A 27500-nucleotide genomic window follows, 5' to 3' on the forward strand; every position below is an offset into this window, starting at 1 on the left:
TGACTCCATGTGGATCCAACAGGCCAGATCTCCAACCCAACTGGGGATCAATTCTGGGAAATTCTCAGACTGTAATGGTGCAGGAGGGCAAAGGGTCACAGCAATCTACAATTCCCTCCCTATCAGCTCTCCTTCAGATGGATTCCATCTTCACATTGCAAAGTACATGATGTGATTCCTCTATCGTCACCCTGTGTACACGGACAGAGCACTGAAATCCCAAGCAGTGGTGTCAGCCCTGCTCAGTATTTGCCTGATGGACTACAAAGCCCCTCCCTCTTATGTTAAGGAGAAGAGGTGATTTGAAGGGGGTTCTGCAGCCCACCAAAACAGAACTGGACAGGGCTGACAACGCTGCTCGACTGCAAGAGCAGAAAATGTCAGTTGATCCTGCCAGAAATCCAGGGAGCTCCTGACATCCTATAGTGAGCTGACAACGCTGCCTCTGCTGCACTGCAGTCCCAAGAAGTGTTGTCAGCCCCGCCCAGCGGCGTGCACTGCCAGAGATTTCACATTCATCTCCATCAGAGACAACGGGATGAAGAAGAGTTCCATGTTGTAGACGAATAGGACGAGCTGTAAAGTGAATGATAAAAGGAATCATGGGAATGGGGGGATGGGGGGTGAGACTGTGCCCGCCATACATCATACAATGTCTGAAGTCGCAGAGGACGCTGCACCCCGCGTATGAGAGAGGAGGAGAGGAAACGCAGCGAATGGAAGATGTCAGGATTTCCTCCGGCTGGAGGATGTTTACATTGCTGAATAAATGTGTTTGTATTTATAGCGTCCGTCTAGACCAGAGCCGCCTGCCCCCAGGAATTCATGTCTATGGAGTGCGAATATCTGACATCACCCATCGCATGGGGCACGGCGCAATTCACCCATCGTATGGGGCGCAGTGCAATTCACCCATCGTATGGGGCGCAGCGCAATTCACCCATCGTATGGGGCGCAGCGCAATTCACCCATCGTATGGGGCGCGGTGCAATTCACCCATCATATGGGGCGCGGCGCAATTCACCCATCGTATGGGGCGCGGTGCAATTCACCCATCATATGGGGCGCGGCGCAATTCACCCATCGTATGGGGCGCGGCGCAATTCACCCATCGTATGGGGCGCGGTGCAATTCACCCATCGTATGGGGCGCGGCGCAATTCACCCATCGTATGGGGCGCGGCGCAATTCACCCGCCTACAATATCACCCATCGTATGAGGGCGCGGCGCAATTCACCTGTCTACAATATCACCCATCGTATGGGGCGCGGCGCAATTCACCCGCCTACAATATCACCCATCGTATGAGGGCGCGGCACAATTCACCCGTCTACAATATCACCCATCGTATGAGGGCGCAGCACAATTCACCCGTCTACAATATCACCCATCGCATGGGGCGCAGCACAATTCACCCGTCTACAATTTCACTCATCGTATGGGTCAGATCATTGAGGTGTATAGTCTTGGGGAGCTTACTATGGTGGATGATGCCGTTCTCCAGCAGAGCCTGGCCCAGGTTGACCCCTTCCTCCGGCTTGCTGATCTCTCCGTTCTCCATCAGCCAGGATACCAATTCACTGCAGGGACACAGAACGTGACATGATAAACGCAGGAAATTATTTTTATTATTATTATACAGGATTTATGGCGCCAACAGTTTGCTCAGCGCTGTACAATATAACGGGAGACAATACAGCAACAATACAGATCAATACAAGAGAGATAGGAGGGCCCTGATCCTTGGAGCTTACAATCTAAGAGGGAGGGGCTGGTGGTACAAAAGGTAATAACTGTGGGGGATGGACTGGTAGGAGGAGTAGAAGATTCCAGTATTAGCTGAAGGCGGGATAGGCTTCCCTGAAGAGATCGGTTTTCAGAGATCGCCTAAAAGTGGGCAGATTAGGTGATAGTCTGATAAATTGGGGTAGAGAGTTCCAGAGGATGGGGAGGCTCTGAAGAAGTCCTGGAGATGAGCATGGGAGGAGACAAGAGAGCTAGAGAGCAGAAGGTCGTGCGAGGAGCAGAAAGTACGGTTTGGGTGATATTTGGAGACAAGATTGGTGATGTAATTTCAGGCGGAGTTATAAATGGCTTTATATGTTATTGTTAATGTTTTGAATTTTATCCTTTGGGCAACGGGAAGCCAGTGGAGGGATTGGCAGAGAGGGGTGGAGGACACTGAATGGAGGCCAGTGGAGGGATTGGCAGAGAGGGGTGGAGGACACTGAATGGAGGCCAGTGGAGGGATTGGCAGAGAGGGGTGGAGGACACTGAATGGAAGTCAGTGGAGGGATTGGCAGAGAGGGGTGGAGGACACTGAATGGAGGCCAGTGGAGGGATAGGCAGATAGGGGTGGAGGACACTGAATGGAGGCCAGTGGAGGGATAGGCAGAGAGGGGTGGAGGACACTGAATGGAGGCCAGTGGAGGGATTGGCAGAGGGGTGGAGGACACTGAATGGAAGTCAGTGGAGTTATTGGCAGAGAGGGGTGGAGGACACTGAATGGAGGCCAGTGGAGGGATAGGCAGAGAGGGGTGGAGGACACTGAATGGAGGCCAGTGGAGGGATTGGCAGAGAGGGGTGGAGGACACTGAATGGAGGCCAGTGGAGGGATTGGCAGAGAGGGGTGGAGGACACTGAATGAAGGCCAGTGGAGGGATTGGCAGAGAGGGGTGGAGGACACTGAATGGAGGCCAGTGGAGGGATAGGCAGAGAGGGGTGGAGGACACTGAATGGAGGCCAGTGGAGGGATTGGCAGAGAGGGGTGGAGGACACTGAATGGAGGCCAGTGGAGGGATAGGCAGAGAGGGGTGGAGGACACTGAATGGAGGCCAGTGGAGGGATTGGCAGAGAGGGATGGCAGATATGGAATAGTTAGTAAGGTGGATGAGTCTGGCAGCAGCATTCATGATAGACTGAAGAGGGGATAGCCTGCGAGGTTGGAGGTGTTGCGGAGGTTGGAGATGTTGCGTATCTTGGAGGTGTTGCGGAGGTTGGAGGTGTTGCGGAGGTTGGAGGTGTTGCGGAGCTTGGAGATGCTGCGGAGGTTGGAGATGCTGCGGAGGTTGGAGATGCTGCGGAGGTTGGAGATGTTGCGGAGGTTGGAGATGTTGCGGAGGTTGGAGATGTTGGGGAGGTTGGAGATGTTGGGGAGGTTGGAGATGTTGCGGTGGTTGGAGATGTTGCGGAGGTTGGAGATGTTGCGGAGGTTGGAGATGTTGCGGAGGTTGGAGATGTTGCGGTGGTTGGAGATGTTGCGGAGGTTGGAGATGTTGCGGAGGTTGGAGATGTTGCGGAGGTTGGAGATGTTGCGGAGGTTGGAGATGTTGCGGAGGTTGGAGGTGTTCGGGAGGTTGGAGATGTTGCTGAGGTTGGAGATGTTGCTGAGGTTGGAGATGTTGCGGAGGTGAAGTCTACAAGATTTAGAAATGTATTGTATTCCCTCATCAGCCTTGTTCTCCATTAGGTACAATGTTGGGTTGTAACAGAGTGCCCCGGGGCCCATGAGATCACGGGGCCCATATTACATAGGTATGACCTACACAGGAGCTGTGGTTGTATCTTCCTATTGATGATTACACATACGGGATCTATGAAGGTCGGCCCTCCATTGGGACAGGATAGGAAATGATGACAATTACTGCGCAGCCCTTCACTGGAGATAAAAGGAAGTTCATTCACTAAAACCAATCCAGGGACTGTTCTGCTTGTCAGGAAAGTGTCAGTAATAGGACTGAGAACATTTGTGTCTGTAGAGTTTGGATCAAACCCCCGGCTGTGGCCCCCATATTCCAGTTGCCTGTGCACCATATGTGGCTCTGGAGGACTTTTTGATCCCTTGGTGAGATGAACAGGCTTCGCTGTGCGGTCTCATTATTTCCCAGAGTTCCGTCAATGGAAACTTGCTGCAGTTTATTTCATGTGGACTACAGTACTTGTGAGGAACACGTACCGTATGTACCCTATGTATAATCCCCAGGGCCCCTCATGTCCTACATCAGGGGTCACTCATATCCTACATCAGGGGCCCCTCATGTCCTACACATCAGGGGCCCCTCATGTCCTACACATCAGGGGCCCATCATTTCCTATTAATCAGGTGCTCATCACAAACCACACATCAGGTGCCCACCATATCCTATAAATCAGGTGCCCATCCTATACTATACATCAGGGGCCCACCATATCCTATAAATCAGGTGCCCATCCTATACTATACATAAGGGGCCCACCATATCCTATAAATCAGGTGCCCATCCTATACTATACATCAGGGGCCCAACATATCCTATAAATCAGGTGCCCATCGTATACTATACATAAAGGGCCCACCATATCCTATAAATCAGGTGCCCATCGTATACTATACATCAGGGGCCCACCATATCCTATAAATCAGGTGCCCATCGTATACTACACATCAGGGGCCCACCATATCCTATAAATCAGGTGCCCATCCTATACTATACATCAGGGGCCCACCATATCCTATAAATCAGGTGCCCATCGTATACTACACATCAGGGGCCCACCATATCCTATAAATCAGGTGCCCATCCTATACTACACATCCGGGGCCCACCATATCCTATAAATCAGGTGCCCATCCTATACTACACATCCGGGGCCCACCATATCCTATAAATCAGGTGCCCATCCTATACTACACATCAGGGGCCCACCATATCCTATAAATCAGGTGCCCACCCTATACTACACATCAGGGGCCCACCATATCCTATAAATCAGGTGCCCATCCTATACTACACATCAGGGCCCCTCATCATACCCTATACATCACTTCTGTTCACACACCCACTGGGCACAGATTGAAGTGAGACTCCAGCGTGTATTAGGATACATGGCAGGTTATTTACATAATGAACGGTTTTATGGTCTTTGTAATTGTGTAAGACGGGTGCAGAGCGCGGGCCATCGGAATCCTACATTACCCAGTGCAGCAAGGACAAGGACCGTCTGTAGGGTGTGAGTACATTAAAGCACATTTCCCGTACGTACCTTACTCTAGAGAAAAGATGGTGGAGTGATAGGGTGGAAGTTCTCTCCTATAGACTAAAGATGGTGGAGTGATAGGGTGGAAGTTCTCTCCTATAGACTAAAGATGGTGGAGTGATAGGGTGGAAGTTCTCTCTTCTAGACTAAAGATGGAGGAGTGATAGGGTGAGATGGTGGAGTGATAGGGTGGAAGTTCTCTTGTATAGACTAAAGATGGCGGAGTGATAGGGAGGAAGTTCTCTCCTATAACTAAAGATGGTGGAGTGATAGGGTGGAAGTTCTCTCCTATAGACTAAAGATGGTGGAGTGATAGGGTGGAAGTTCTCTCCTATAGACTAAAGATGGTGGAGTGATAGGGTGGAAGTTCTCTTTTCTAGACTAAAGATGGAGGAGTGATAGGGTGAGATAGTGGAGTGATAGGGTGGAAGTTCTCTCTTCTAGACTAAAGATGGAGGAGTGATAGGGTGAGATGGTGGAGAGATAGGGTAAAAGTTCTCTCTTCTAGACTAAAGATGGAGGAGTGATAGGGTGAGATGGGGGAGTGATAGGGTGGAAGTTCTCTTGTATAGACTAAAGATGGCGGAGTGATAGGGAGGAAGTTCTCTCCTATAACTAAAGATGGTGGAGTGATAGGGTGGAAGTTCTCTCCTATAGACTAAAGATGGTGGAGTGATAGGGTGGAAGTTCTCTCCTATAGACTAAAGATGGTGGAGTGATAGGGTGGAAGTTCTCTTTTCTAGACTAAAGATGGAGGAGTGATAGGGTGAGATAGTGGAGTGATAGGGTGGAAGTTCTCTCTTCTAGACTAAAGATGGAGGAGTGATAGGGTGAGATGGTGGAGAGATAGGGTAAAAGTTCTCTCTTCTAGACTAAAGATGGAGGAGTGATAGGGTGAGATGGGGGAGTGATAGGGTGGAAGTTCTCTTGTATAGACTAAAGATGGCGGAGTGATAGGGAGGAAGTTCTCTCCTATAACTAAAGATGGTGGAGTGATAGGGTGGAAGTTCTCTCCTATAGACTAAAGATGGTGGAGTGATAGGGTGGAAGTTCTCTCCTATAGACTAAAGATGGTGGAGTGATAGGGTGGAAGTTCTCTTTTCTAGACTAAAGATGGAGGAGTGATAGGGTGAGATAGTGGAGTGATAGGGTGGAAGTTCTCTCTTCTAGACTAAAGATGGAGGAGTGATAGGGTGAGATGGTGGAGTGATAGGGTGGAAAGTTCTCTCTTATAGACTAAAGATGGTGGAGTGATAGGGTGGAAGTTCTCTCTTATAGACTAAAGATGGTGGAGTGATAGGGTGGAAGTTCTCTTTTATAGACTAAAGATGGTGGAGTGATAGGGTGAGATGGTGGAGTGATAGGGTGGAAGTTCTCTCTTCTAGACTAAAGATGGAGGAGTGATAGGGTGAGATGGTGGAGTGATAGGGTGGAAAGTTCTCTCTTATAGACTAAAGATGGTGGAGTGATAGGGTGAGATGGTGGAGTGATAGGGTGGAAGTTCTCTCTTCTAGACTAAAGATGGAGGAGTGATAGGGTGAGATGGTGGAGTGATAGGGTGGAAGATCTCTTGTATAGACTAAAGATGGTGGAGTGATAGGGTGGAAGTTCTCTTGTATAAACTAAAGATGGTGGAGTGATAGGGTGAGATGGTGGAGTGATAGATTGGAAGTTCTCTTGTATAGACTAAAGATGGTGGATTGATAGGGTGAGATGGTGGAGTGATAGGGTGAACTTTCTCTCCTATGGATTAAAGATGGCGGAGTGATAGGGTGGAAGTTCTCTCTTCTAGACTAAAGATGGCGGAGTGATAGGGTGAGATGGTGGAGTGATAGGGTGGAAGTTCTCTCATACAGATTAAAGATGGTGGAGTGGTAAGATGGAAGTCCTCTCACCTAGAGTTGGTGTCAGTGCAGCTGATTTGGGAAGGGGGGGAGGGGAGTAAGACTGGCCAGGTCTATACTATGAAGGAATGTGTCCATATTTAGGAGGGTTACCTTTGGATGGATACATCAGTTGGTATTATTGGCTCAAGCATTGATGAATAAGTTGGGTGCCGGGATTGTCCCTGGAGTCAAACATTCTAGGGCTTCGTGGAGGACTGTTCTCTGTCCTCACATACTAGACGTTTGCCGTTGGTATGTTCTAATATATGCTGGAATTGTTGCGGCAGATCTTGTTTTGTGGGGGTGGTGTCACTGACGTAGAGCGAAGTCTGTATCCTTCATGAAGGACTCCTCCAAGTCTGGTGTCTCCTTGTGTCTTCTTCTGGAGCCGTATCTGGTCGAATGACACAACGATTCTCCGGTGTCACAGATCCCATTCGGCGCTGTCACAGATCCCATTCGGCGCTGTCACACGCTCTGTCACAGCACGTCAGACATAATGTGGCGTGGAGGACGGCTCCGGCAAGGAGCGCGCTCTAATACTCCGCATCAAACGTCTTCCCATTTATAATTAGCTGAGACCAGATATTTCTGCCCCCGCTCCGTGTGAGGAAAATCCATTTCATGGGAAGCCACTTCCTGCCATTATTAAAATGAAAGATCCCTTTTATCTCCGCGTGCCGCCAGGGCTGAATGAGAAACAGCGACCAGGAAATGTGTTTACAGCATGACGGCAAATCTCCAGCCGTACAATACCGGCCTTCGCAGCGCCCGACAAACCGCAGGGTTCAATATAGAACCTATCCTACAAACGTCAAACAGGGAGCTGGGGGTCAGGAGGTAAGGGGTCAGGGTGGAAGGGGTCAGGATGGAAGGGGTCAGGAGGCAAGGGGTCAGGAGGCAAGGGGTCAGGAGGCAAGGGGTCAGGAGGGAAGGGGTCAGGAGGGAAGGGGTCAGGAGATAAGGGGTCAGGAGGTAAGGGGTCAGGAGGTAAGGGGTCAGGAGGTAAGGGGTCAAGAGGTAAGGGGCCAGGAGGTAAGGGGTCAAGAGGTAAGGGGCCAGGAGGTAAGGGGTCAGGAGGCAAGGGGTCAGGAGGTAAGGGGCCAGGAGGTAAGGGGTCAGGAGGTAAGGGGTCAGGAGGTAAGGGGTCAGGAGGTAAGGGGTCAGGAGGCAAGGGGTCAGGAGGCAAGGGGTCAGGATGGAAGGGGTCAGGAGGCAAGGGGTCAGGAGGCAAGGGGTCAGGAGGCAAGGTGTCAGGAGGAAGGTGTTAGGGGGGAAGGGGTCAGGAGGTAAGGGGTCAGGAGGTAAGGGGTCAGGAGGTAAGGAGTCAGGAGGTAAGGTGTCAGGGGGGAAGGGGTCAGGAGGTAAGGAGTCAGGAGGTAAGGGGCCAGGAGGTAAGGGGCCAGGAGGTAAGGGGTCAGGAGGTAAGGGGTCAGGAGGGAAGGGGTCAGGAGGGAAGGGGTCAGGATGGAAGGTGTCAGGATGGAAGGGGTCAGGAGGGAAGGGGTCAGGAGGGAAGGGGTCAGGGGGGAAGGGGTCAGGAGGTAAGGGGTCAGGAGGTAAGGGATCAGGAGGGAAGGGGTCAGGGGGGAAGGGGTCAGGAGGTAAGGGGTCAGGAGGGAAGGGGTCAGGAGGTAAGGGGTCAGGAGGTAAGGGGTCAGGATGGAAGGTGTCAGGAGGAAGGAGTCAGGGGGGAAGGGGTCAGGGGGGAAGGGGTCAGGAGGTAAGGGGTCAGGAGGTAAGGGGTCAGGATGGAAGGTGTCAGGAGGAAGGAGTCAGGGGGGAAGGGGTCAGGGGGGAAGGGGTCAGGAGGGAAGGTGTCAGGAGGTAAGGGGTCAGGAGGGAAGGTGTCAGTATCATTACCAATGATAGGAAAAGTGTGTCCTGTGAGCGGAGTTCCTATCTGCTGGACACTCCCAGGAGGAAGCTTCCCCATCCATGATTGGTGCTGTATATCCCAGAACCAGCAAATGTATAGAATCCCAAAAGGGATGGTGGGAACCCCTCATAATGGGCACAGCGGGTGTACAGGTCAGGGCGTGGTGGGGTAGGGTGGGGTGTGGTGGGATGGGGCGGGATGGGGCATGGTGGGGTGGGGCAGGGTGTGGCGGGGTAGGATGGGGTGGGGTGTGGCGGGCAGGGCGGGGTGTGGCGGGGCAGGACGTGGCAGGGTAGGATGGGGTGTGACGGGGTGGGGCAGGGCGTGACAGGGTAGGATGGGGTGTGACGGGGCGGGGCGTGGCACGGTAGGATGGGGTGTGGCGGGGCAGGTAGTGGCACGGTAGGATGGGGTGTGGCGGGGTGGGGCAGGGCGTGGCAGGGTAGGCAGACATGGCTCTTCTATTGGTGGACTCGGGGAGGAGTTGGAGTCTCTGCGCTGCGGTTGATAAGTGAGACATTTTCTCTCTCTGTGATTGGTCCCCGGAGATCTGCAGCCGGGTGTTCAGAGCCATGAGGGGCGCCCTGTCAGCGGGGAGCTCATTAAGTATGCGGCCTGTGATTGGCCGGGAACCACGCGGAGCTCCTCCGGTCAGCGCTATGAATGGATCTCTTCTACTTACTTTCCATGGAAGCATTTGGAGATGGTGCTGAATTTCCTCCTGCGGTCCTTGATGAGATTGGATTTCTTGCTGACCTTGTGATAGAGCTTCTCCCCCTTCTCTGCGATCATCACGTAGGCGTCCCGCTCCATCCCCAGCTTCAGACCTGACAGAACAACAACATGTCAGGGAGCCAATCATCATCATTCATTCAACAGGACCGCCTCCTTTCCTGGCAGGAGGACGTCCAGCATCATCTAGCCCTCTCCTCCCCAGCCTGACTATCCCTGGCCCCACCCCTTTCCTCCCCAGCCTGACTATCCCTGGCCCCACCCCTTTCCTCCCCAGCCTGACTCTTCCCGTCCCCACCCCTTTCGTTCATAGCAGCCCCCCTCATTATCTGGCAGGAGGACTCCAGCATCATAGCTCTTTCCTCCCCAGCCTGACTCTCCCTGGCCCCACCCCATTCATAGCAGCCCCCCTCATTATCTGGCAGGAGGACTCCAGCATCATAGCTCTTTCCTCCCCAGCCTGACTCTCCCTGGCCCCGGCCCTTTCATTCATAGCAGCCCCCCTCATTTCCGGGCAGGACGCCCAGCATCATCTAGCCTCTCCTCCCCATTCTGACTGTCCCTGGCCCCGCCCCTTTCATTCATTGGATTTCAGTTCTTTCAATCATGGAAGCTCAGCATCACAAGGGGGCGTTACCTATGCAAATACGGCCTGTCTAAAAACACCCCCCGCTCACTGGACTGACACCCACCCATCAAGGAGTTTTGATATTTGCATAACTCCTCCCACTGCTTGCATCAGGACAGAGGGCTCCTGACATGAGTACTGAGGAGGGGTGCTGGGATGCTTTCAGGAAGCTATGTACAGCCCCCTGCCGGCCCCTCCCACCAGCCATGATCTGCCTGCATTGCCTAGAGAAGCACAGAGACCCGCCATTTTCTTGAAAGCATGCATTTGAGCAGAAAAGGCCGCCTCTGACATGAATGGACAGGAGTATCTCATACTGCAATTTCCTGAAATAAATCTACAGCTTATATTGTAATAATCCCTGCCATGGAGGTCCCAGTTCAGGCACTTCCTGTTACAGGGTGACAACGTTCTGTCCCCATCTCCAAATTGTGCTCCTGCGTTGTCACCCTGTGGGAAGGGCCTCCTGTGGAGAGCACAAGGGATTGTCACACACATTACACAGGCATGGCCCACTGTTGTCAGCAGCCTGAAGTGAGTTTTGTGTACGAGCCGTGACAGCCATCACCCCCCAATCCTTTGTACTACAGCTCTGTATGAAGTCACTAGAATAATCCCTGGTGACCCGGCCACGGTGGTCCCTGTTCAGGCACTTCCTGGTACAGGGTGACAACGCTCTGACCCTGTCTCCCAATTGTGCTCCAGCGTTGTCACCCCGATTGGCCATTTCAACACACATTACTCAGGCACGGTCCTGGAAAGCCCGCCCCTGTGAACAGTCATGCATCCATGGCTGGAGTGCATGCAGACAGGGCTGCAAAGAGGCTGCAGGAGATCAGCAGCACGGAGCCAGAACAAAGGACGGAAAAATGGTGACCATAAATATTTTTTAGAAATGAAAAAAAAACCTGTATCAAAAACCTCTGGAAATGTGAACACATTATCCTTAGTTAATACTACTTCCCTGTATGATGATATGAGTCTTCCTGCGGGATGACGTCACCCGGTCTCATATTATCACCCCATTCCTATACGATGATATGACTCTTCCTGCGGGATGACGTCACCCGGTCTCATATTATCACCCCATTCCTATACAGTGATATGAGTCTTCCTTAGGGATGACCACAGCCGGTCTCATATCACCCCATTCCTATACGATATGAGTCTTCCTGCGGGATGACGTCACCCGGTCTCATATTATCACCCCATTCCTATACGATGATATGACTCTTCCTGCGGGATGACGTCACCCGGTCTCATATTATCACCCCATTCCTATACAATGATATGAGTCTTCCTTAGGGATGACCACACCCGGTCTCATATCACCCCATTCCTATACGATATGAGTCTTCCTGCGGGATGACGTCACCCGGTCTCATATTATCACCCCATTCCTATACGATGATATGAGTCTTCCTGCGGGATGACGTCACTCGGTCTCATATTATCACCCCATTATCACCTTCCACACAACCCTGACCCCCCCTCCCCCATGAAGCAGCACTGACCCCCCCCCCCCCCCCCATGAAGCGGCACTGACCCCCCTCCCCCATGAAGCAGCACCTCCCCCAGAGACACACATCTCTGCGTTTTCACCCCAGTGCGATTTTAGGGAAGGGTCGGGGACTTTTTTGGAACGCGTTTTTTGGTTCCATAGACTTCAATGGAAACGCTGCAGAAAAACATGCAGTGCGTTTTTTCCATGTTTTAAATCTGCCTAGCAACAATAAAAAAAAAACAAAAAAAAACACAAAAACGCATCAAAAATGTGGCCAAAATGCACTGCATGCTGTTCTGCAGCGTTTCCATTGAAGTCTATAAAAGCAAAAAAAACGCAACACAGAAATGGGTCAAACGCAAACGGCATAGGTGTGAACCCAGGCATGGGGAGGATTCTAAATATCATGTGAAGGGCTGATTATCCCCCGCTCAGGTGGTGGGGATCGCCACATCTCCCAGTGCAATCAGCACAGAGTAAGGTCTGACTCCCCCGGGAACGTCGCGAGTGACACCACGGCGGGGCCATATTCAAATGCCGGGTTCAGGTGTTAATATGCAGCCATTGTGCTCCCAGCCTCCATCTGTCTATGTGTTGGGAAGGGTCCATATTGCTCGGTGACAACTCGTCTCTGGGGATTTCTCTATAGTGACAAGCCAAGATAATGCCGGCGTTGGAGTCACCGGCCAGGACATGTGCTCGCCGACGTTGGAGTCACCGGCCAGGACGTGTGCTCGCCGACGTTGGAGTCACCGGCCAGGACGTGTGCTCGCCGACGTTGGAGTCACCGGCCAGGACGTGTGCTCGCCCACGTTGGAGTCACCGGCCAGGACGTGTGCTCGCCGACGTTGGAGTCACCGGCCAGGACGTGTGCTCGCCGACGTTGGAGTCACCGGCCAGGACGTGTGCTCGCCGACGTTGGAGTCACCGGCCAGGACGTGTGCTCGCCCACGTTGGAGTCACCGGCCAGGACGTGTGCTCGCCGACGTTGGAGTCACCGGCCAGGACACGTGCTCGCCGACGTTGGAGTCACCGGCCAGGACACGTGCTCGCCGACGTTGGAGTCACCGGCCAGGACACGTGCTCGCCGACGTTGGAGTCACCGGCCAGGACGTGTGCTCGCCGACGTTGGAGTCACCGGCCAGGACGTGTGCTCGCCGACGTTGGAGTCACCGGCCAGGACGTGTGCTCGCCGACGTTGGAGTCACCGGCCAGGACATGTGCTCGCCGACGTTGGAGTCACCGGCCAGGACATGTGCTCGCTGACGTTGGAGTCACCGGCCAGGACGTGTGCTCGCCGACGTTGGAGTCACCGGCCAGGACGTGTGCTCGCCGACGTTGGAGTCACCGGCCAGGACGTGTGCTCGCCCACGTTGGAGTCACCGGCCAGGACGTGTGCTCGCCCACGTTGGAGTCACCGGCCAGGACGTGTGCTCGCCGACGTTGGAGTCACCGGCCAGGACACGTGCTCGCCGACGTTGGAGTCACCGGCCAGGACGTGTGCTCGCCGGCGTTGGAGTCACCGGCCAGGACATGTGCTCGCCCACGTTGGAGTCACCGGCCAGGACATGTGCTCGCCCACGTTGGAGTCACCGGCCAGGACATGTGCTCGCTGACGTTGGAGTCACCGGCCAGGACACGTGCTCGCCGACGTTGGAGTCACCGGCCAGGACACGTGCTCGCCGACGTTGGAGTCACCGGCCAGGACGTGTGCTCGCCGACGTTGGAGTCACCGGCCAGGACGTGTGCTCGCCCACGTTGGAGTCACCGGCCAGGACGTGTGCTCGCCCACGTTGGAGTCACCGGCCAGGACGTGTGCTCGCCGACGTTGGAGTCACCGGCCAGGACGTGTGCTCGCCGACGTTGGAGTCACCGGCCAGGACGTGTGCTCGCCCACGTTGGAGTCACCGGCCAGGACGTGTGCTCTCCCACGTTGGAGTCACCGGCCAGGACGTGTGCTCGCCGACGTTGGAGTCACCGGCCAGGACGTGTGCTCGCCGACGTTGGAGTCACCGGCCAGGACGCGTGCTCGCCGACGTTGGAGTCACCGGCCAGGACACGTGCTCGCCGACGTTGGAGTCACCGGCCAGGACATGTGCTCGCCGACGTTGGAGTCACCGGCCAGGACATGTGCTCGCCGACGTTGGAGTCACCGGCCAGGACGTGTGCTCGCCGACGTTGGAGTCACCGGCCAGGACGTGTGCTCGCCGACGTTGGAGTCACCGGCCAGGACGTGTGCTCGCCGATGTTGGAGTCACCGGCCAGGACGTGTGCTCGCCGACGTTGGAGTCACCGGCCAGGACATGTGCTCGCTGACGTTGGAGTCACCGGCCAGGACGTGTGCTCGCCCACGTTGGAGTCACCGGCCAGGACATGTGCTCGCCGACGTTGGAGTCACCGGCCAGGACATGTGCTCGCCGACGTTGGAGTCACCGGCCAGGACATGTGCTCGCCGACGTTGGAGTCACCGGCCAGGACATGTGCTCCGTGTTCATTGCTCCAAGTTCATTCATCCCATCGCATTTTTACCAGATTTATATCAATAGGCAGCCATGGAGGGGGTTGGGTACCACCTGGCCTCATTCGAACTCCGCTTTATGCTCTAACACACCTCAGACCCATTATATCCAGACACTGTGGTCACCTGCTGACTTGGCACCATCCACAGGCAGCTTAACTCTTCATGAAGAACACAGAAATCGAATCCAAACCGGTTTTACTTCAGACTATTGCAGTACTTAGGATGTTTTTCTCATCTTTTGGGAAACATTCCTTAGCCCAGTCTGTGTGAATAACTAACAATGAGTGAAGGAACACAGAGGGAAGTGGGAGGAGTAAGTGGGGCACAACACAGATGCAGTTTCTGTCCCTCTATGGCAGTAAAATGTACGTTGTATTGCACTCTGTGTTCTTTTTCACAGCTTTGGTTACATATGCAGAAGTCGTACAATAATACATAACATAACTGTAATGTGTGTGGGGTGCAGCATGGAATTATTATTCCAGATCCGGGGGTGCTGGGGCCCCCATATACAGAGTTGCAGGTCAATGTTATGATGATGTCACTTTAAGTAGCGTCACGTGCCTCACCGCCCTCGCTGGAGCGTTAGGTCTGATCTCCTCATTAGATGACACAACCCTCAGGAATCCATCATTCCAGGTGAGATCCATCAGGAACGCGGCATTCCCGGCTCCCGCCAAACACTGGTCACAGCCAGAGATATGTCAGACCAATGAGTGCACAGTGTCAGGGCGGTGGGGGGGCCTGGAGCCCACATGGAACGGCTGGTGTAAATAAAGGTTTTGGCAAAAGGCAGATTCTGGCCGGAGCTGGACCTGGAGCCGTGCCAGGAGCTCATCATCTGCAACCGCTTATAAACAATTACTTAACCCACCCCGAGATCCAACGCAAATACGAGAGGAAGAGCTGGGGTCTGGACCTAGAGGACTCTACAACTGGAAGAGCTGGGGTCTGGACCTGGAGGACTCTGCAGCTGGAAGAGCTGGGGTCTGGACCTGGAGGACTCTGCAGCTGGAAGAGCTGGGGTCTGGACCTGGAGGACTCTGCAGCTGGAGTCTGGACCTGGAGGACTCTGCAGCTGGAAGAGCTGGGGTCTGGACCTGGAGGACTCTGCAGCTGGAAGAGCTGGGGTCTGGACCTGGAGGACTCTGCAGCTGGAAGAGCTGGGGCCTGGACCTGGAGGACTCTGCAGCTGGAAGAGCTGGGGCCTGGACCTGGAGGACTCTGCAGCTGGAAGAGCTGGGGCCTGGACCTGGAGGACTCTGCAGCTGGAAGAGCTGGGGTCTGGACCTGGAGGACTCTGCAGCTGGAAGAGCTGGGGTCTGGACCTGGAGGACTCTGCAGCTGGAAGAGCTGGGGTATGGACCTGGAGGACTCTGCAGCTGGAAGAGCTGGGGTCTGGACCTGGAGGACTCTGCAGCTGGAAGAGCTGGGGTCTGGACCTGGAGGACTCTGCAGCTGGAAGAGCTGGGGTCTGGACCTGGAGGACTCTGCAGCTGGAAGAGCTGGGGTCTGGACCTGGAGGACTCTGCAGCTGGAAGAGTTGGGGTCTGGACCTGGAGGACTCTGCAGCTGGAAGAGCTGGGGTCTGGACCTGGAAGAGCTGGTGTCTGGACCTGGCAGAGCCCATCTTAGAGCCCGATTAGCCGGATTACCAAGAGCAGGCCGCCGAAAATGACGGATTCCCTCCATGGAGTGGCGTCACGCCGTTCTAAATCTGGCATCATCGTACAACAACTTCACCCGACTCTGAGCTCACAATCACACATCATCGTGAACAATGTAACGTCTCAGGAAATCTCTACAATACATTCATGAAGAGGTCAGGATCTTCTGGAAAATTGGGCATTTCCTCACGGAGGATCGGCATGATGTTCCAAATCTTTCATCATATGGCAACACGGAACTTCAACCGACTCTAAGCTCACAATCACACATCATCATGAACAATGTAACGTCCCAGGAAATCACTACAATACATTCATGAAGAGGTCAGGATCTTCCAGAAAATTGGGCATTTCCTCTACGGAGAATCGGCATGATGTCCCAAATCTTTCATCATACGGCAACACGGAACTTCAACCGACTCTAAGCTCACAATCACACATCATCATGAACAATGTAACGTCCCAGGAAATCACTACAATACATTCATGAAGAGGTCAGGATCTTCCAGAAAATTGGGCATTTCCTCTACGGAGAATCGGCATGATGTCCCAAATCTTTTATCATACGCCAACACGGAACTTCGACCGACTCTGAGCTCACAATCAATACAATGATCACTAATCAGCATACACAAAATTCATCCCTAACACTATGACAACCCACCTACTGAGTAGGTCCTCCTTCTGGCACCAAAACAGCCCTGACCTGTCTCACCATGGACTCCACTAGACCTCTGAAGGTGTGCTGTGGTGGCACCAAGCCCTCAGTAACAGATCCTTCAAGTCCTGTAAGGTGGTAGGTGGAGCCTCCATGGATTAGATGTGTTTTTCCAGAACATTCCGTTGATGCTCAAATGGATTGAGGTCTGAAGAATCTGGGGGCCCAGTCAACACAAACCATCAGAATTTAATTTAATCAGAACAGGCCACCTTCTTCCATTGCTCCATGGTCCAGTTCTGATGCTCACATTCTCATTGTAGGCCCTTTTGGCTGTGAATACGGGTCAGCATGGGCACCCTGACCGGTCTGCGGCTACACAACCCCATACACAACAAACTGCGATGCTCTGTGTGTTCTGACACCTTTCTATCACAACCAGCATTCACTTTTCCAGCAATTTGAGCTCTTCCCTCCCCACCTCCATCAATGAGCCTCCCCCCCACTTCCATCAATGAGCCTTCCCTCCTCCACCTCCATCAACAAGCCCTCACCTCCATCAATGAGCCTTCACTTCCACCTCCACCAATGAGCCTTCCCTCCTCACCTCCACCAATGAGCCTTCCCTCTCCCACCTCCACCAATGAGCCTTCCCTCACTCACCTCCATCAATGAGCCTTCCCTCCTCTACCTCCATCAATGAGCCTTGGCCCCCCATGACCCTATCACTGGTGGGCCAGTTCTCCTTCCTTAGAGAACTTTTGCTTGATCCTGACCATTGTAGATGGGGAACATCCCACAAGAGCGGCAGTTTTGGAGCTTCTCTGACCCCTTTGTCTAGACTTTACAGTTGGTCCTCGTCAGAGTCCCTCCAATCCTTACACTACCTAATGTATCCCACCCACTTTCAGATGTCATAGTAAGGAGATAATCAATGTGTTTCATTTTACCTGTCAGTGTTCACAATGTTGTGGTTGATCGGTATATATTTGTAACATTCCAGGCAATCACTACATTGTATCACATAGATTCAGGTACTGACCAGAATCTTCAATAAAACGTGTATTCACTCTACAGAGCCATTACCATGCCGTTCCAAATCTGTCATCATATAACAACTCATCTCCAAGCTCACCACCAACACAACAACCCCAAATCACTCGATATATTTGGAACTTTCCAGGCAATCACTGTTTATGAAGGAATATCACTACATTGTATCAAATACATCAGTCAGGAACTTGTGTATTTCCTCTATAGAGTATCACCAAAGACGTCATCGTCACCAAATCCGTCATCGTCACAAAATCCGTCATCGTCACCAAAGACGTCATCGTCACCAAAGACGTCATCGTCACCAAAGACGTCATCGTCACCAAATCCGTCATCGTCACCAAATCCATCGTCACCAAATCCGTCATCATCACCAAAGACGTCATCGTCACCGAAGACGTCATCGTCACCGAAGACGTCATCGTCACTAAATCCGTCATCGTCACTAAATCCGTCATCGTCACCAAATCCGTCATCATCACCAAAGACGTCATCGTCACCAAATCCGTCATCGTCACAAAATCCGTCATCGTCACCAAAGTCGTCATCGTCACCAAAGACGTCATCGTCACCAAATCCGTCATCGTCACCAAATCCGTCATCACCAAAGACGTCATCGTCACCAAATCCGTCATCGTCACAAAATCCGACATCGTCACCAAATCCGTCATCGTCACCAAAGACGTCATCGTCACCAAATCCGTCATCGTCACAAAATCCGACATCGTCACCAAATCCGTCATCGTCAACAAAGACGTCATCGTCACCAAAGACGTCATCGTCACCAAATCCGTCATCACCAAAGACGTCATCGTCACCAAAGACGTCATCGTCACCAAATCCATCGTCACCAAATCCGTCATCATCACCAAAGACGTCATCATCACCAAAGACGTCATCATCACTAAATCCGTCATCGTCACCAAAGACGTCATCGTCACCAAAGACGTCATCGTCACCAAATCTATCATCATTACCAAAGACGTCATCGTAACCAAATCCGTCATCGTCACCAAACACGTCATCGTCACCAAAGACGTCATGGTCGCCAAAGACGTCATCGTCGCCAAATCCGTCATCGTCGCCAAAAACGTCATCATCAAAGACGTCATCGTCACCAAAGACGTCATCGTCAAAGACGTCATTGTCGCCAAATCCGTCGTCGCCAAAAACGTTATCGTCAAAGACGTCATCATCACCAAATTCGTCATCGTCACCAAATCTGTCATCGTCACCCAATCCGTCATCGTGACCCAATCCGTCATCGTGACCCAATCCGTCATCGTGACCCAATCCATCTCTGATAAAATACCACAAAATAGCAACTGTCCCCCAACAATCTACAAAGACCTGATGAAGGGTGAAATAAAAGTCTTTCAATCAAAATACACTAGATGGCCAAATGTTAGTGGATACCTGACCATCACACCTATATGGACTTGTTGGACATCCCATACCAAAGCCATGACCATTAATAGGGAATGGCCTCCCTACCCCCACCTCCAATGGCCATTAATATAGAATTGCCCCCCTGCCCCCAGTTTCCATAAATAAGGAACTGTCCCTCCACCACCACCTTCAGTGGCCATTAGTATGGAATTGCAGCCCACTCCCTACGGCCATGAATATAGAATTGCCCCCCTGCCCCCAGTTTCCATAAATATGGAACTGTCGCTCCACCACCACCACCTTCAGTGGCCATTAGTATGGAATTGCTGCCCGCTCCCTACGGCCATTAATATAGAGTTGATTCCCCCCCATGGCCCATTTTCAAGTTTAACAACCTTCCACTCTTCTGGGAAGAATTTCCACTAGATTTTGGAGGGCGTCTGTGGGAATTTGTTGCAATTTGTGAGGTCAGGTACTGATGTTGGATGAGAGGACGTGGCCCACACATCATGCCCACGTAGGGCACCAAAAATAAAAATGCCTGGCTCACAATCAGCATTTCAATTCATCCCAAAGCTGTTCAGTAGGGTTGAGGTCAGGGTTCTGTACAGGACAGTAGAGTTCCTCCACACAAAACTGGTCACACCAAGTCTTTATGGAGATGGCTTTGTACAAAGAAGACCTGGCTGACAATCAGCGGTCCAATTCATCCCAGAGGAATTTGGCGGGGTTGAGGTTAGAGCTCTATGTAGGCCCTCAAGGTTCTCCACACTGAACTGGTTAAACCATGTCTTTGTGGATCTGGCTTTGTACACAGTAGACCTGGCTTCCCAATTAATCCCAAAGCTGTTCAGAAGGGTTGAGGTCAGGGCTCTCTGCAAGACACTTAAGTTACTCCACACCAAACTGGGCAAACCATGTCCTTATGGAGTTGGCTTTATACACAGGGGCACAGTCATGGGGAACCAGAAAAGGATCTTCACCAAACTGTTACACAAAGTTAGAAGAGGACAATTGTCTACAATGTCTTTATATTATGTAGTAACAGGACCCTTCACTGGAGACGCCTGAACTCAGTCATATGAGGTCCAAATATCTGTGAACTTATAGTATACACTATGATCAATTAAAGATGAAAAGGAAATAACTGGTTATCACTGAAGATACTCCAATGACGTTATATTGTCTTTAAAACATCTAAAAAGCAGCTGAAGACCCCCGACCACGCCACCCACCACACAGCAAAGCCAGGAGGGTGAGAGCAGAGCCAAGGCACAGCTCTCTGTAACCTCCAGCCTGCTCCTTAAATGTTCTTCACCCTACCCCTGAGATCCCCACCACCTTCCACAGGACACGTATGACGTGTTGGCGGGTGTGTGAATTGCTGGAAGAGCTCTATAGAAATACTTTGGCATGTAAAACAGTTCATATATGTATGTCAGCCATTTGGCTGGAATTCCTCCTTAGAAAAACCTCACAGAACGTCACTGCAGATTGAATTTCTCGCCTCTAAGAATATCACCGCGGTCTATATCAGAGCAATTAATATGTAATCCCGCATTGACAATCCTACCGAGAGCGGCAACCGTCTGAAATACGAAAATAGAAGCGAGGTTTTCATTGGGACTCAGACTAGGCCTACAATTATCTGAATGGAAATAAAGCATTGCTCCACAATGATCTCCAGAGGAAGTCACCAGGTCTCTCTTCTTAGTACCTTCATTAGAATGGGCAGAATGGTATGGAGATGGAGCATTGCTCCACAATGATCTCCAGAGGAAGTCACCAGGTCTCTCTTCTTAGTACCTTCATTAGAATGGGCTGAACGGTATGGAGATGAAGCATTGCTCCACAATGATCTCCAGAGGAAGTCACCAGGTCTCTCTTCTTAGTATCTTCATTAAAATGGGCTGAACGGTATGGAGATGGAGCATTGCTCCACAATGATCTCCAGAGGAAGTCACCAGGTCTCTCTTCTTAGTACCTTCATTAGAATGGGCTGAACGGTATGGAGATGGAGCATTGCTCCACAATGATCTCCAGAGGAAGTCACCAGGTCTCTCTTCTTAGTACCTTCATTAGAATGGGCTGAACGGTATGGAGATGGAGCATTGCTCCACAATGATCTTCAGAGGAAGTCACCAGGTCTCTCTTCTTAGTACCTTCATTAGAATGGGCTGAACGGTATGGAGATGGAGCATTGCTCCACAATGATCTCCAGGAGAAGTCACCAGGTCTCTCTTCTTAGTACCTTCATTAGAATGGGCAGAATGGTATGGAGATAGAGCATTGCTCCACAATGATCTCCAGGAGAAGTCACCAGGTCTCTCTTCTTAGTACCTTCATTAGAATGGGCTGAATGGTATGGAGATGGAGCATTGCTCCACAATGATCTCCAGAGGAAGTCACCAGGTCTCTCTTCTTAGTACCTTCATTAGAATGGGCAGAATGGTATGGAGATGGAGCATTGCTCCACAATGATCTCCAGAGGAAGTCACCAGGTCTCTCTTCTTAGTACCTTCATTAGAATGGGCTGAACGGCATGGAGATGGAGTATTGCTCCACAATGATCTTCAGGAGAAGTCACCAGGTCTCTCTTCTTAGTACCTTCATTAGAATGGGCTGAACGGCATGGAGATGGAGTATTGCTCCACAATGACCTTCAGGAGAAGTCACCAGGCCTCTCTTCTTAGTACCTTCATTAGAATGGGCTGAACGGCATGGAGATGGAGTATTGCTCCACAATGATCTTCAGGAGAAGTCACCAGGTCTCTCTTCTTAGTACCTTCATTAGAATGGGCTGAACAGTATGGAGATGGAGCATTGCTCCACAATGATCTTCAGGAGAAGTCACCAGGTCTCTCTTCTTAGTACCTTCATTAGAATGGGCTGAACGGTATGGAGATGGAGCATTGCTCCACAATGATCTTCAGGAGAAGTCTCCAGGTTCCTCTTAGTACCTTCATTGAAGGGGTCTGTAGGTAGACATCTCCATTATTATTGTCCTCTGTATGGAGATGGAGCATTGCTCCACAATGATCTTCAGGAGGTCTCCAGGTTCCTCTTAGTACCTTCATTGAAGGGGTCTGTAGGTAGACATCTCTATTATTATTGTTCTCTGTATGGAGATGGAGCAGGGAAGGACTGACAACTCATGGGGCCCCCGGGCAATAGGGGATCATGGGGCCCCTGTGTCCTTGCCCAAACGCAAAAAAGCCTATGAAAAATGTACCAGGGGCATCTCATGGGGCCCCCTACTGACCCCTGGCCCTCGGGCAGTGCCTGAGTTTCCAAATGGTCAGTCCGCCCCTGAGATGGAGCATTGCTCCACATCGATCTTCAGAAGTCTCCAGGTTCCTCTTAGTACCTTCATTGAATTTCATAGATTTCAGAGTTGTCAATCCTACGGGCTCAGCATCCCATGTGAACGGTCTGCATGTATATACAGCCTGCCTAGTCCTGTATCCTCCAGACTAACACCCACTCATCAAAGCATTTTGATAACCGTATAACTCCTCCCACTGCTTGCATCAGGACTGAAGGCTCTTGAGAGCAGTACTGAGGCAGGGAGCTGTGATGTTATCAGGAAGCTATGTACAGCACCCTGCACCAGCCATGATCTCCCTGTATTGCATAGAGAAGAACAGAGACCCTGTGATGACATCACTGAAACTAAAATAAGGTGTGTAAATGTTATTAACGTGCTAATGAGGGGGAGGGTGCACCGGGGCAGCCACAATCTAGGCTTCATCTGTAAAGCAGATACAACGCTGCTGCAATACATACAGGTGAATGGGTTAACCCCCCAAAATCTTCTGTTCAGCCAGTCATCCGATCCACAAACCCACCATACCATATAACCAGTACTCCAGAGTGAAAAGGTAAGCTGTCCACCTCGCTGTCCTGTGTGATGTGGTCACTGACCCGCCCCTCCTTCTCTCCACCAATCCTAGAGCAGCAGTGAGCTGTGGGACCTCAGCGCCCTCTAATAACCCTGCAGGGGGTCCCCATTGATGGAACCTTTCTGTATGGAGGATACAAAGGTCCAGGAAATGAGGGGAGGGAAGAACAAGGACCATGAATGGGGCTCAGTACAATTCCTGAACAATTCGATTACCTCGTCACGCCGGGGGAGGGGAAGGGGGGGGGGGGTCCTTAGAAAATAAAGGGCAGAATTTAGGATGCTCTATAATTAGCCACTTAGCAGAGCGCTAATTAGCCGCCACTTCCTGCCGCAGATAATCACCAGTGTCACGGATCACAATGTATACGCTGTATACCACACAAGTCCCTCTGTCCCTGGAAATGAGGGACTATGAGCCGCCTATGGACTGCTTCCTCTGACATGAGCCGCCTATGGACTGCTTCCCTCTGACATGAGCCACCTATGGAATGCTTCCTCTGACATGAGCCGCCTATGGACTGCTTCCCTCTGACATGAGCCGCCTATGGACTGCTTCCTCTGACATGAGCCGCCTATGGACTGCTTCCTCTGACATGAGCCGCCTATGGACTGCTTCCCTCTGACATGAGCCGCCTATGGAATGCTTCCTCTGACATGAGCCACCTATGGAATGCTTCCTCTGACATGAGCCGCCTATGGACTTCTTCCCTCCGACATGAGCCGCCTATGGACTTCTTCCCTCCGACATGAGCCGCCTATGGACTTCTTCCCTCTGACATGAGCCGTCTATGGAAACCATCCGTACTATTCCTCCCACTGACACCAGTATTGAGGCATTATTCCTCTCACTGGTACCAATGATTGGGCACTATTCCTCTCACTGACACCAATGATGGGGCACTATTCCCCCATTGACACCAATGATGGGGCACTATTCCTCCCACTGACACCAATGACGGGGCACTATTCCTCCCACTGACACCAATGACGGGGCACTATTCCTCCCACTGACACCAATGACGGGGCACTATTCCTCCCACTGACACCAATGATGGGGCACTATTCCTCCCACTGACACCAATGATGGGGCACTATTCCTCCCACTGACACCAATGATGGGGCACTATTCCTCCCACTAATACCATTGACGGGGTATTGTTTACTACCACTGGATGCCAAGACATTTTCTTCCTCCTATGGCCACAGGCCGGCTCACCCTAAAGTTTGAAGGACAGTCAACTGGCCCTTTGTTCATAAAGTTTAGAGACCCCTAGTAGAGCATCAGAAAAGCAAGTAGTGTGGACAATCCTTTATTGCAAAAGGTCCTCAGGTACATGGAGTGCAGGCCTCAGGCCAAGAGAACGAGAGTAACCAAGATGGCAGAATGGTTTTCTTGTAGGTAGGTGCCCTATCTTCCCTAGTCCTGAGGAATGGAGAATGGGGGAGGTAATCTTGGCCAGCTTGGCGGAAGATGGCAGCAAATTATGGCCCCTTACATGTTGACAATCCTACTGCTGGCGAGTAGTCATCCAACGTGGGCTTAAGTGGGGGGAAACCTCCCATACGGCACACTGGATAGCAGTAAAAGCCCCACAGAGGTTTTAATCATGCCCCCCTCCCAATCCATCCAAAAAATTGGGCAGCCTCACCACAACAAGTCGGCTTGACTAATGAGAAAGTTCACTCTGGCACAAGATACCCAAAAAAGAAGATCAAGATCAAAAAGACATTGATGGGTCGATCTCCGGCAGTATTAAATGAGGCATTACAACCCCCTCCCTTCCCAGAGTCCCAACCCAGGAAGAATATTGCCTTGAAAAAGGATGGAGACCTTCTTCCCGACCCCATGAAGAGCATTGGGATCAGAGTAGCCCTGTACTGTCCTTGGGTAGTCCATCCACGTCCACCACCATTTCACTGCAGAAATGACCCATCGAATATTCCCCGTCAGCGTTCCCTCCATAGAACGAATATCTCCTTGTATCCAGCTAAGCAGATCTTCAGACTTTATTCCACCGGCAAGTTTGCAGATAATCCCTCCCATCGCACAGGAACGATGGAAAGATGGCGGCTGCCAGAAGTCACCCGCTAAAACATCTTCCATCTCTTCTCCATCGCGGCATTAATTATGTATCGTCTGCGATCAATAGACATCAGGAATCACAGCTAATGCAGCGGGAGGTAATGCTGAGCCCCCCACCCCCTCCCATCCATCCATCCGCTGACGGGGCAGATTCCACCCACTTCATAAAGTGGAGCATTTACCGAACCTGCAGATCTCCGTACCCCGAGAGAAAAGAACCTTCCGGCCACACATCGGCTTCATTCCATCTAGGAACTCCACCCGGAATAATAATGAGACCCAAATTACAAACCTGACCCTCTTAGAATTGCAGCTGGAAGGAGGGCTTATTGCCGGATGGAACTGCATTGTATGCAATGGCTAGCTGCTGCCATGGAAGAGGACGTGGCTTGAGACAACATTCCTTACAGGGACCAATCAAGGCTTCCTAAACACTGCTAGTATGACAACATCATATCTACAGTTATAGTAGCTTCCCATCATCTGACATGACATTGCTTTGTATAGAGCGGCCTGTCTAACATGCTTCAGGCACTGGGGGCTAGAGGATAGGTTTAAGCAGATTACCAGAAGGTCAGAACACACCACTATGGGGAGCAGGGGCGGACTGACAACTCATGGGGCCCCCGGGCAATAGGGGATCATGGGGCCCCTGTGTCCTTGCCCAAACTCAAAAAAGCCTATGAAAAAGGTACCAGGGGCATCTCATGGGGCCCCCTACTGACCCCGGGCCCTCGGGCAGTGCCTGAGTTTCCAAATGGTCAGTCTGCCCCTGGTGGGGAGGATCCTGCACAGTCCCGTTACATAGGAAGTCGTAGATTTGGGACAGTGAATAGTGGAGTCACACCTCCACTGCAAACCATGTCCTGGTGGGGGGGGCAAAGAACTGGAAATATTTGGGAAAGTAAAACAGTTAACAAGTCTATAATTCAACCACAAAGGTAACCATATGGACGGAGTTCTGCTTTAAGAACAGATAACCCGATATTCTATGCATGGTGTATTGTTCAGCACTGGTGCTTGGTGCACGCCTGGTCAGCTGACCACACACAGCCAATTGGTTTGGATTGCACTCACTCTCTCGCTGCTCCCGCTCCCTCAGGACGGCGTCCATCCACTTCTGCTTGTCCTCGGCGGTTTTGGCCATGCAGACGAACCATTTGTTCTTGGCGGTGTTGTGGATCTTCCAGCCGTTGGTGACGGTGTAACCGTTACTGTGATAATCGGCTGCGGGAGAGAGACGACACCATGCATGAGACGGTATTACACCCACAATCTGCCCCATACACAACAGACCAGAGCCCAGTATCAGCCATAAGGGGGAGGGGAGAAAGACAATTTTACTGCAGTCCATTTCTCTATTGGGGAGATTTTCCCGCACTTCCTGTCCAGGTAACAGGGAATCGGGGGACAGGAAATGACGGTGAATCTCTCCAATGGAGACAGGAACAATAATCTATTTAATTGTACAGTGAGGAAAGGGGAGAGCCCCGTGTGTGCCTTTTGCCAAGTCTTCCGGATTAGAGGAAATCATTTTATTTATTACAGACATTTTCCCACACTTCCTGTCCAGGTAACAGGGAATCGGGGGACAGGAAATGACGGTGAATCTCTCCAATGGAGACAGGAACAATAATCTATTTAATTGTACAGTGAGGAAAGGGGAGAGCCCCATGTATGCCTTTCGCCAAATCTTCTGGATTAGAGGAAATCATTTTATTTATTACGGACATTTTCCCGCACTTCCTGTAACGATAACAGGGAATCGGGGGACAGGAAATGACAGTGAATCTCTCCAATGGAGACAGGAACAATAATCTCTTTCATTGTACAGCGAGGAAAGGGGAGAGCCCCGTGTATGCCTTTTGCCAAATCTTCTGGATTAAAGGAAATCATTTTATTTATTACGGACATTTTCCCGCACTTCCTGTCCAGGTAACAGGGAATCGGGGGACAGGAAATGACAGTGAATCTCTCCAATGGAGACAGGAACAATAATCTCTTTCATTGTACAGCGAGGAAAGGGGAGAGCCCCATGTATGCCTTTCGCCAAGTCTTCTGGATTAAAGGAAATCATTTTATTTATTGGGGAAATTTTTCCGCACTTCCTGTCCAGGTAACAGGGAATCGGGGGACAGGAAATGACAGTGAATATCTCCAATGGAAGCGGAGACAGGAGCATTGCGTAGTCTGCAATTCGTTTTTTTATCGATCTAAAACACATTGACACTTAATATAAAACCTTTTTTATCCTATATAGAACATAATGGCACTAAATAAAAATCTTTTTTTTTAAACTTTATAAAACACATTGACAGCACCCTAGATCAGACCCTAATCTGGCGATTTTTGTCTGTCTTTTTTTACAGATTTTTTATTTGTTTTATCTAAAAAGGAAAAAAAAAGTTACAATGTATCTTTGTTCTCAGAAAGGAAGGATCCTAAAAACTAGTGATCGCTGAGACGGCCAATCACGGGCTTACACAGTGGTCATGTGATCAGTAGCAGGTTCCCCAGCTCCCAATCGTTCGTCCGAAACCAGGAGACGTCAGTGGCACCTTGGTCTTTGCACTAGGGGAG

At 51.3% G+C, this 27500-nt stretch overlaps 1 protein-coding gene across 1 annotated transcript in view; it reads right to left on the bottom strand.

Moving 5' to 3' along the window:
* Positions 1-27500, bottom strand: part of LOC149434363 (phosphatidylinositol 3,4,5-trisphosphate-dependent Rac exchanger 1 protein-like) — a gene marked incomplete at its 5' end in the record, with an annotated part of 102984 nt that overhangs the window by 66681 nt on the left and 8803 nt on the right. The window contains 3 exons of the mRNA XM_089663770.1: positions 1480-1580; positions 9464-9608; positions 25998-26147. Coding sequence (XP_089519896.1) covers positions 1480-1580; positions 9464-9608; positions 25998-26147 — 396 coding nt within the window. The remainder of the gene's footprint in view (positions 1-1479; positions 1581-9463; positions 9609-25997; positions 26148-27500) is intronic.

This window comes from Staurois parvus, unplaced genomic scaffold (genome assembly GCF_062004578.1).
Source record: "Staurois parvus isolate SC_StPar_1 unplaced genomic scaffold, SC_StPar_1.0 ptg001765l, whole genome shotgun sequence".
Lineage (NCBI taxonomy): Eukaryota > Metazoa > Chordata > Amphibia > Anura > Ranidae > Staurois > Staurois parvus.